The sequence below is a fragment of the Primulina huaijiensis genome, chromosome 13 (genome assembly GCF_012295235.1).
Source record: "Primulina huaijiensis isolate GDHJ02 chromosome 13, ASM1229523v2, whole genome shotgun sequence".
NCBI classification, from domain to species: domain Eukaryota; kingdom Viridiplantae; phylum Streptophyta; class Magnoliopsida; order Lamiales; family Gesneriaceae; genus Primulina; species Primulina huaijiensis.
Genome location: NC_133318.1, coordinates 6516348 through 6528257, shown reverse-complemented (window position 1 = coordinate 6528257; position 11910 = coordinate 6516348). Strand labels below are relative to the sequence as shown.

The following is an 11910-nucleotide window of genomic DNA, read 5'->3' as shown; positions in this document are numbered from 1 at the left end:
TTTTCTTATATGCTTCGAACGAATATATATATATACATAAATATATTTTTGCATCATTCAAATTATACTCTCCGACTAATTATTTGAAAATCTAAAACGATGTGCAAAACATAAAATCGTAAGATGGCAACCAAACCTAAAACTAGTATTTTTCAAAATAAAGCATAAGAATCTTAAATCCTCCCAAAACCACTCAAAAGCATCAAAAGTCATAAACGTCATAAAATCTTTAAAATCATACTAATGCGGAAAAACAAGCAAAGGTCATCGGGTTATGTGCACCATCAGTCCAACTAGTTCAACCATCAAATCCTCTAACATCATCAAAATCATGATCACCTACATCGATCACACTTAGTGAGTCTAATGACGCTGCAAACCTTAACCATGATAGCAAGTAATACATATACATTCACATGCGACAGTAAAAATATTTTCAATAAAAATAGCTTTTCATTAATATGCATACTTTAAACTTTTTTCCTTTCATCATATCCTTTTCCTTTTATCATGAACATATACATATGCATTCTCTTTAAGGTGAATTCAGTTCATTAATTGTGACCATCCATTCATTCTTCGGTCGATTGATCAATCTCAGCTATAACTATGGTACCAGACAGCAAGACAACATTAACCACTTTTTCGTTATGTGCCTTGGCCTGTAGTCGGTGGGAACATCAACAAACGCTCTCATCCGTCAACTGAGCCTTGTCCTTATATATCATCATATCCTTTCGATGGAAATTCGGTCGTTGGGTTCTTACGGGGCTTTGCCCCATAAAAGGGTTCCAATGGGGCTTCGTCCCTCACGAATCCCCATTTCCTTACCGTCACAATTAAATCACTTCTTTTCAAAACATTTTTCCTCGTTTCCATTACTTCATAAAAATACATTCAATAATATCAATTTCTTTTAAACCAAGTATACAACACATCTTTCAGCATTTATCGTTTTCCATCATAAAATTTCATAAATCAAAATTAACATTTTAACATTCATTACAACACTCAGGGCACTGTCAGGACGTCTAACATTTTTCAGGTGTAAAATGGTCGTCTTGCCTCTCAAACCCTAACTTTCTCAATTTACCCTTAGACCTTAAAAAGACGACCCAAATCCATCAAAATTTAACATAACACCTTAAAATATACACATAAACATTTTTTAGACGTAAACTTAAACTCCTACGTTTCAATTTTTACCCGAATCGACCCGAAACTTAACCAAGCTTTACCAAATTTGAATCATAGCTAATTAAAACCTAAATAACCCTTTTTCATCCCAAATCAAGTCGTCTAAAACCCTCGGAAAAGCCTAACAACCTACTGAATTTTTTTGCACCTTTTTCGAAAACCCTAACTTGAATAAACAATGAGTTCCTTCAAGCCTAGACCCTAACCACCATGTCCAGACCTTAACCAACCATCCTAGGACCTAGACCGAACCCTAGACTAGCTACTGGAACAAGCCCTACAGCCCATACACGACTAGCCCTCAAACCTGCGATTTCTACATGATGCGCACACCCAAGGAACTCGCTGCAGCCCTAGCCCTTGCACCAGCCCTTCCTTAGCCTATCTAGGACCATGACTAGACCCTCCTAAGACCCCTGGATGTGACCCAAATACAGCCCACGGCCTGCTCTTTCCTAGCCCTCAAAACCGAAACCCTAGCTTGTTATAACCTAAATTTTCGTTCAACCTTTTTACCTTTCTTGCCCAGCCCTTAGCCAAGCCTCTATGGACCCTTAATCATGGTGAAAAACGTCCATTCCCATAGTCCTATCATGACAGTCCCTTTGTGCAACATAAGCACGGATTTAAAATCATGAAAACTGAAGTTTCATCATGTATTGCCGTAAAAAAGAAAATATAAGAAATTGTATCATATTTTTCATGCCATAATGTTAAATACACATAATATGGTTGAATGATGAGTGAAGGAAAATTAAGGCATGCCTTTGCATAGTTCACGCAAGAAAAATAATCTTTGACGTGAGAGACGTTGGCGGAAAGACGGGGGAAGAAGCTTGCTGCATTTTTTTCCCTTCAATTCATGTGAATGTGCTTATGTGTGGTGTGTGGGTGCGTGTGCTGATGGAGAGTGAAGCCCTAGGAGACTAGTGCTTGTAGGCGTGTGGTTTTAAGTAGTTTTAGGGTTTGGAAACTCTATATTGTGATATAGAAAATTGGGTAGGAGTTTAGGCCCGATAACCTTATTATAATAGGCCCATTAGGTCCACTATAATATAGTTAAAATATTTTGTTTAGGAAAATTTTCGAAAATATTAGCCGAGTTCCATTTATTTTCAGCGAATATCGATTACTAGTTTAAATTACGACTCGGCGCGTAAAAACATCTTAAAAGCATCATTTTCGAAAATACCACAATAAATATACCATATATTAAATAATTAAAAATAATCATCTAATAAAAATATTTTTCATTTACGGTCCTTGGTCTCTGTTCATCAATCGTGTTTCGAATAACTTTAAAACACAGTTTTATGTATTCTAGTAGAAATTCATATTTTAAACATGTAAACATGACTAACACATTTAATTCATGCAATTAAAATAATTTAATTAGATATTTTCCATTATTTCTAGATTTGCATGCATTTAAATTATGTTATCATATTTTGGACCTTTCAATTCCTCTCGCTCATAAATGAAATTTCGCCATCGAAATTATCTCCTCACATTAAACTTCCATCTAATGCATTCTTGACTAATTTATCAACCTTGTAACCCTCACCTTCATAATCTAGCATCCCTCCATCCTTAAGTTTCGAAAATTCCAGTAAAATCAGCAGCAAAAATCGAAAAGTTGCAGCAGAAAAATAAGAAAGAAAATACAACTTCGTCTCCGTCGCGTCGTGTTCGTCTTATTGCTTTGTTTTATTCAAAAAAATCTTACAGGCATGTATATATTGTTTATTTTCTCTTCAATCAAGTCCTATAGATATTTTTAAACCATTCTATGTTCACGATTCACGAAATAAAGCAAACATGGCAGCAACTTGCAAAGAAAATCTGCACAGGCCCTCTCGGCCACCTATTTTATGCTTCACAGTTGGTGGTGTTCTTGTGATTTCAGGATGTTGCTTCGGTTCCAGGCACTCAAGGCTGCATCTAGGCATGATTTAGAGTGAGTTAGGGTGTTGCTGGTCCATTGGTTTAAGCCCATGCACTCGAATTAAAGGTTTGACAGCAAGAAACCTCATGTGTAGCAGATTGAGTCACGATTTTTATTGTTTGGTTTTCTAAGGTGAGTGTTCGAATCTTGGTTGGCCCAGGGCCTGTAACCATGGTTAGACCCCTCCCTTAGCATGTCTAAGACGTGACCAAGATGGCCTCTCCAGACTTGGTTCATGGATACATCAACATTTTAAAACAACATCACAAGCGCCCCTCGGTTTTTATTGTTTCTGGTGTGAGTGAGTGAGTTTCGGTTTTGGGGGTTTGAGTGGATCGTGGTTGGATTTTAGCCCTTAGCCATGGTTCACACAATACCTCATCATGTCTAGATCGAGCCATGGTCGGTCATATGGCCACTGGAACGACACAAGACAGCACAACATTTCAACACACCACACTACACAGATTTCGGTGCTCTCGGTTAGAGCTGTGGGGTGTCCTAGGTATTTGCTTGAGTTGTGGTTGGCCAAGTGCCTTAGCCATGGTTCAAGCCACACCTTAGGATGTTGGTAAGAGACTCTANACTTCAACACACCACACTACACAGATTTCGGTGCTCTCGGTTAGAGTTGTGGGGTGTCCTAGGTATTTGCTTGAGTTGTGGTTGGCCAAGTGCCTTAGCCATGGTTCAAGCCACGCCTTAGGATGTTGGTAAGAGACTCTAGTCGATGGTTCAAGCCTAATGGCCATTAGTTTCATAAATTACACAATATATGCACAGCTGCTGCCATTGCTTTTGACAGCAGCCTAGCTTCGGTTCAGGGGTCTTGGTCGAGTTCTTGGTGGGCTTTTAGCCTATGGCCTTGGACTGGACAGTATCCCAATTAGTTATGAAGGTCATGTTTTTGGCCGTTTGTGATTTGATTAAGTTTAGAGGTCGTACGAGAATTTACGGTGCAATGTGCCAAAGTGACTCTCGAAAGAGTGTTTCATGATTTTGGCCTCAATTCACTATTTTTCGTGTATTACAATTCTTAGGGACATTATTTCATTATGTTAGGTGTATGTTAATCATGGCTAAACGATGGTTCAATGTTGATTCGGGATAGTACGAAGACAGGTTGGAAATAAAGTTGTTGGTCTCGTTTGTCTCGTTTTGGTTCGGATATGAAGTTTTTGCCAAGTTGAGATTAGTTGCATGTGTCTCATATTAAAATTAGGTCGTAGCAAGCCTGGGAACGATCCAACTCATCCGGTAAAAACAGAGTTATAATTATATTATATGCATAAAATATAAAATGTTTATTTTGAGATATATGCGATATGTCTTGTGGCCACCTTACGCTTACGGGATCTCTCCACCCGGTGACTTACGACCGGTTTACGTTTATGTATGGGTGCGGACATCTAGTCCAAGGGCTGTGGTGATCTATACCGCCCATTATACTGTGGTTTAGTCTAATCAGACGTTTATGTTATGTTACGGGCCACTTGCGTTGAAACATTATCTCTACCAGAAAAATATCATTATGATATTTTATGACAGGGCTCTATCGAGCAAATCTTTTACGTACGATTTTTAGATATGCACATATTTATAATTACTCATGACACGATTTTCACCTTACGCTTTACGATACGATATTTTTACGCTGCATGCGATTTTTTGATATATTTACTTGCTATTCGCGATATATGCATGCCGAGTCTTTAGACTCACTAGACTTGATTGTTGTAGGTACTGATGAGGTTGAGACTGAGGGCGGAGACCAGTGAGCTAGCTTGGGTCAGCAGTAGTAGGAACCCGAGGACCTCATGTTTCAGTTTATTCACTTTTTTATGTTCAAACTCAGTTTTTAATATGTTGAATGATTTTTAAATTGTTGTTTCGAAACACAATATTTACTTCCGCTGTTATTTTAAAGTTAAATCCATTTATCAGTTTATTTTATGAATGATGCATGTTATTTATTTAAAGAGAAAAATTTTAAATAATTTCGCAAAATTTCGAGTACGAAATACGGGCCTTTACAATTACTCTATCGAAAATGGATATGTGTATCCCGCTCGACGAAGAAGAAAGTTTTGGAAGAAGTTCATAGATATCGATTCACCAACCATCCCGGAGGATCCAAAATGTATCAAGACTTAAAGCAATACTTTTGGTGGAAAGACATTAATACTGTTCAAAATATAATCAAATGAGAGAAGGTCTTGACTCAAATTTTGCTCAGATGGATCAAATTCAGAAAAGACAAGAACAAAAAAACCAAATGTTTCACGAATGTATGTATTATTTTTATTCTCGGGTATTGGTTCAGAAGCACGAGTTTCAAGATTAATTTGGTCACGTTCATTCTCAAGTACTTGATCAGATGTTGAAATTTTAGGATCGCTGGATACAGAAAGCATTCTCCAGATTTGGAACAGAGGAAAGCTCTGGATTATCAGACTCTAAATGAACCGACGAAGTCTCTTAGTCGTTATCATCCGTTTTATATGCAATATAGCCTACATGATTAGAATCAACAAATGTTTCAAAATATACAATGGTTTCCTGTGGGTCTAACACCATTTCAGGGTCTGCTATTGTCTCCACAATCCAAATAATTACTAAGTATGAATCTTCATACAAAGCATACATGTTTGTGACATCTAGATCTCCTTTAATTTTTTTAACCAAACCATGTTCAATCACTATACCTGGAATTCTGTAAAAAAATCAATGTCAAATATTTCCACCACACAAGTTATACATATCATATAAATCTGAAAATTAAACCTGTCGAAATTCATATTCTTAAATTAGTGTTTAATCCTCCAACATAAACTACTTGTAGTTTTAGATGTGTACGGTTTGTATGAAGTTTAAACTTACCTACATATCATATATCATAATTGATAGACTGATCCATATATTGAAAGATAAATAGAATATGAAACAAGGGGAAGTTGGTGAAAAATCTCCAATCAAAATATTTCTTTGGGTTCACTCTCTATCCACAAAATTGTGGTGCTATGTCATACAAAATGTGATACACTTCATGTGGAAATGTGGTACTAAAAAATTACCCACGGACTGAACACAAAAAAAATCGACGGCTGAGGATTGAAGGCCAATTTCCCTATGAAACAATATCATATTTGGGAACAACATCAAAAATTTGCAATTGCAGCAGTGCCACAGTGATTTAGGAATTATGTTTTTCTTTCTAAATCATCTTCTCTGCGATAAATGTAAAAATGATGGTTAAAAAAGACAATATATTGAGTTTTATACTTTTGAGGGCAAAAAAATCATTATAAAATGACAAATAATTAAAATAATCTGAATTAAGTTAAATTATATAAAACACGTGAATCACTTTTTTACACAATGAAGAAGTATTTCTCTTATTTAAATTTTATAGGAGATTTCATGATCTTTTGATGTCATACATAAGTACGGATGCCGCTGTACAATGCGTACTACTATACTACTCCAGCTGTACTTCACTAAATATTTATTACCCCAGTTGGTATTTTCACTTCATATTGATAAAATTTTTTGTGCATTTGATGACCGTTTATTATAATTTTGAAATAAATCATTTCGTAGACAAATCTATGAAAATAACTATATTCTCAGACTAATATATAATATAATATAAAATATAATATAATACTCTTTTTTTTATTCCAACGCTTTACACTGTTTTGAAATTGAAGAAGCAAAAGCCGTCGCGTATGACTTTTGGGTAGAGGCCATATTTATTCAATAGTTTCTTTCCTTTTCTTTTCTTATAAGTTTGGCACAATTTTAGGCAAATCACACGAAGGAACATGATGGCCCTCAGAAAATAATTGAGACTTTCCTAGTTTATAAAATACATGCATAACGGCCCCACCGTTATAGCGAGTTTTCAACAAAATTGTTGTGTAATTTCGTTTCGGTTTCAGGTAACTTTGCAATATTTCTCGACTCCCAATACTTTGACATTTTTTCTTGTAAAATTTATGTTTGAAATCCAAATATGTTAAAACACAACTTTTTCCAATTGCTTACGTATAATAAATCTATCTTTTACCATTAATTTTGCGAACACAAGTGCAATTTTATACATGAAATTAAACATCTAATGATCCATATTATGACAAAGCAACCTTAACATTAAATATCAACTACTTTAAGTTACAAATGACCGACATCCATCCACAACAAGTATAATTTCAAGCCATGGGCCAACCTGAGCTAGTTTCCAAATGCAGAACCGTATAAAATGACATTTTCGCTCCATTTGGTTTTGACCATAAATTTGGATTTCGTGTAATTAGCAAAAAGTAAAGATTCGCCACAATTTGATTAATTTTTCTAAAAAAAGAGAGTAGAATGTCACATCGAATCCACCAGGCGTGGAAAACACGAAGAAAGTTGAAATATTTAATAGCAGCCATCACTATGAATAACCAGTGTTTCACTACAAAATTTGAAACTTGGGTTAGTTTGAGCAGTCGAGTTTCTCCTTACCAGGTCCATAACAATTTCCAGTCTAACGATAGACATGAACGAATAGAGCACAATATTGACACCCTCCTGATATAGATACATGGCATAAGTACATCACCCGACATAGATTAGCATGCACCAACACCATCCATCATTACATCTGCACCCAGTCGCCAAACTGGCCGGGCTTATCTAGCCATCTGTAGAACTCCAACTTCTTGTAAACCTCCATTTTCTGGACACACCCTCCTCGTACTTAATACATCCACAAATTTTACTTGGAACGGGTCACCAAAATGAGCTAACAATAAGTGAACTGCATTGGAGCAAGAAACATTGGAGGTGAAATCAACATCTATGAAATGCCCTGTCCCATACCACTGGCAACCTCTTCTACTTATTAACACATTACGCAAATTGTGAGGATTCAAAATAGCTACACTTCATATAATGTTCAAAGCTAAATAACGGTTTCAGGAAATTAATCTCAGGAAATATTACAATGCTTACCAGACAGCATGGAATTTTATTTCAATCAAAAATTTTAGTCAATCGCCATCAGCATCGGAAATGTATCTGCTGATGTCAAAGGGCTTGTTCTTCGAGACGGGGTCATTCATTTCAGAAACATATCCTCCATTCATTGGTGCAAAGGCTGAAAATTTAATATAATTAATATCACAACTTACAAAAACAAACAAAAGGAAAACCTAGAAGTAAGAACGAAAAGTATCCTTCTGTAACTTCTAATCTGATGCTCATTAAGTTATATAAAATATCACCATCATATCATACATTAGCAAACTTAGAATCCCCTCCTTGGTGTAAATAATCATGTACAGATGACATGTGCTATTGAGATCTATCCTCTATCATAAATCAGATGCTAAACTGTAAGGTGTGAGAGCCATAAACTGAACCTTTTTCTCTCATTCTTCTCTCTCTGTCATATTCAAACTTATCACGGAGTTGGCTGACCTTTTCACCTGAATCAATTCCCTTGCTCCTCACTGCAACTTGATCCTGTGGGCAAAAGTCAAACTCTCGTGCTATACAAGTAGAATTTTTCAGAAAATTTTCTCTCAAATAGATTCTCCCAATCCGTTGTGGGGAGATGAGAAGGAAAATTACTCCAACAATGACATAACTCAAAATACACACCATGATGCACGACAATTAAAGTTAACACATGCAAACATACGAGGCAATTATCTGTACAAGAAACAGAAACTAGTTTAACCTCGTCAGAAAAAGTTTTTTAGAATTACATACAGTATCGATAAGATAGCAGTATGTTCGTCAGGGAAAAAATTACACTTGTTTGCATGTGTGAATACAGAGATAATCTTTATAATATATAAAATCTACAACTCACTATAACATTAAACAATGGAAAAGCAGCATGTTCAAACAATTACCGTCATTTGAAAATCTCGAGGTTGTCTTCTCCTGCAAGAAGAGAGATCATCAAATGTAACACAACTATTTTTTTAGTAAGACCAGATATTTGGTTTTAGGAAGAGTGAGTTCATCACACTCTGAAATAACAAGAACCACCAGAAAAAACGACAAGATAAAAATAATAAAATCCCTCTTCGAGTGTAAAATTTTCAACAACCGAATCTAAATTGCATTGACTAAACAACTTCTTCCTGATGATGAGTAACAAAGACTAGAGCATCACAGCCTGTAGAATTTAGTTGTAAAACAATAAATATATATCATCAAACCTGTTAGGATTGAAATCTTCTTCATCGTCTTCATCAGAATCAAATTTTGCATGATCTTGAGCAAGCTTCCTGGAGTACCCTTCATTCCAGTACAACCTTTCCCAGTTCTCTCGAAGCTCGTTATATAATTCCATGTATCTTTTGCACCAAGGTTCATGCTCCTTCCAGTTGGAAAAATAAGAACAATTGAGCTTCAATCAAACAGATACCATACTCGAGCAATAAAAAATGTAAAAATCAACATCAAAGAAAAATAAAGTATATTAAGCATTAACCAGAAAAGCAAAAACTCAATGCGATTTCAAGCATACATTACCCAATCTAACTCAAAGTAAGCCAAACTGGAATTGGTTCTCTGGTTCAACTTACTGGGATGAAACTTTTTGATCCATTAGACTCAAAATCAAGGAATAATCCACCACCACAAAACAAACAAAATTGGTCAATTTCATCCAATATTTGATTATTTAAGACAGATGATAAGCTACCTTTTAACTGTCTGTAAAAGACTATGCATGGTTGGGGTGTAATATCTTTTGCTTAAGCCTGAAAGTTGTGTGATCAGGCATTGCACAGTTTGGATATATTCTATTTTGCATATGCATGAAAACTGTTTCAAGATTACACAGATTCTCAACTTTTCCCTATTGTGAAAATAGCACCAATTAAATAATTTTTCATATTAATCATGTGTGCCCTAAGCTTCTACCTCAATTTCTTCGTGGAACACAAACCAATTCAAAATTCAAATTCAGCAATCAGCTCTGATACCTACTTTTAAGTACAAATGTCTAGGAAGCTAAAAATCTTACTTTCAGTTTAATTCTCCTCATTTTTTTAATACAACCGGTATCAGTCAGACACTAATAATCCGGTATCAGTCAGACACTAATAACACTATAATCATATCCGACATCGTTACACAACGCTAATTCTATAAGAAATTTATCATAATCGAGATAATATCAAACATGATTCCACCATCCCAACGTATTCACCTAACCATATTCAACATTTCAACTTTACAGACTAATTCCCATATAACCAACAATCCCATTTACCTTTAAATTTTCACTCTTGATACCTATAATCTTGCACTTCTTCTCTTAGGCACATGCACATAGCGTACAATCCCAAACTTCACTTCTCTGCTTCTTTATACATAGGCATCAAGTGTCGCTCGAACACCTCATCCTATCACAGCGAAAAAAACTATTTCATCAACATGGTCATCCATCATCTGTGCATTATCTTCACTGGCCCCGAGTGGCTTTAATAATCCATCTTAATTTGGAAAACTAAAAACTACACGAAGTTGGTTGTTCATAATTAGGGTTAATTTCAAGAAATCGTTGTGGAGACCCACATCAGCCAAAGGTTCCACACCTGACTTTGACAATGCCAAGATCTCTCAACGTGGCTATAATATTGTAGATCTTCCAAACCCAACAAGGCTGACACCTCTAACAGGGATGTTAATTCTATGATTCCACTTTATGGGAATTAAACTTTTTTTTTTGTAAATGACTAGAAATCGACTAGTTGTCTACCCAACAAACAAAATTGACTTCTTTTATTCAATCTTTGCTCATGTATAAGTTATAACAACGCCTCACCCACAAAAAAAAAAAAAAAAACCTCTCTCACTGCAAACTGCTTGGCACATTAGGTAAGTCAATCGAAACCTACATGCATGGCTACCATCGAATATACAAGGCACGTTTCTTCGATTCCTTTTTAATCAGTAGTATAATTGATTTCAGATACAAAATCACGGAAATGTGTGATAATTCAAAGCACGAAAAAACAAGAGCAAATCGAATGACGAGAAAGATGACTAACAGATTCCTTGAGAACGAGACGCGTGCGACTCATGAACTGCTCTCGTAGCTGCTTGCGGCGTCTGTTAGGAATATTATCTCTAGGGATAACAAACCGTTCTCTGAGAGGCACGTTTTCCCCTATTTCGTGCATCTCACCGTCTACCACCCACCATTCCGACTTCTGGTCCGTCTTTTTAAAATCAGATGAAGGAGAAAACTTGGATCGCCTCCGAGTGCGCGAAGACGGTGTGCCAGATCCCGCATCGGTTCGAGCTGAACGGAGTTGGAGTGCGAACAGGAGGCCTGCACGAGAACTTTCAACTCGCCTGGAGAGACGGAGCATTGAATACGGTGGACAGAAGATTGGTTTGCGCCGCGGTGCTGCTGTGTGTCTACTGGGAATCGGTTCTGATTGGGTTTGGGTTTGGGTTTGGGTTTTACCAGTGGGCTCAGTTTAAATGGTTTTGTGAGGAATTTAATTGCATTCATTTTAATTCGTTTAAATTTAAATTTAAATAATCACAATTATCGTTAAATTGATATTAAATTAAATAATTTATATCCAAAAATAACTCAATATTTAACCCGTACTATGCACGGGATGATATTATTAAAAATTAGTGAAAAATGAGTAGATATTTAAATTGAAAAAATAATATAATTATAAAAATAAAAATAAAAAATATTTTTTCGCTAATTTTAAAAAAACTTTCTTAAATACAACGCA

The 11910-nt window shown here is 35.8% G+C and overlaps 1 protein-coding gene across 2 annotated transcripts; it reads right to left on the bottom strand.

The window, feature by feature from the left end:
* Window positions 1-7561: 7561 nt before the first annotated feature.
* Window positions 7562-11618, bottom strand: LOC140991732 (uncharacterized). 2 transcript variants are annotated; one of them, XM_073461858.1, is made up of 6 exons: window positions 11203-11618; window positions 9361-9521; window positions 9049-9079; window positions 8551-8653; window positions 8141-8285; window positions 7562-7946 (listed from the first exon to the last, which is right to left on the bottom strand). In XM_073461858.1, the coding sequence occupies exons 1-5, from the start codon at window positions 11524-11526 to the stop codon at window positions 8179-8181; spliced, it is 726 nt and encodes a 241-aa protein (XP_073317959.1). In that variant the 5' UTR covers window positions 11527-11618; the 3' UTR covers window positions 7562-7946; window positions 8141-8178. The 2 variants fall into 2 exon arrangements, with proteins under 2 accessions (XP_073317959.1, XP_073317958.1); XM_073461857.1 differs by having other exon boundaries at window positions 7562-8285.
* Window positions 11619-11910: the final 292 nt, after the last annotated feature.

What these genes read in the sequence shown, in the direction of transcription:
- LOC140991732 (XM_073461857.1), bottom strand. Translation starts at nt 11,526, where the DNA reads ATGCTCCGTCTCTCCAGGCGAGTTGAAAGTTCTCGTGCAGGCCTCCTG. An exon ending in CTCGAGATTTTCAAATGACG is followed by an intron (nt 8,654 to 9,048) that starts GTAATTGTTTGA and finishes TTTTGCCCACAG; the next exon opens with GATCAAGTTGCAGTGAGGAG. An exon ending in GAGAAGAATGAGAGAAAAAG is followed by an intron (nt 8,286 to 8,550) that starts GTTCAGTTTATG and finishes TTAAATTTTCAG; the next exon opens with CCTTTGCACCAATGAATGGA.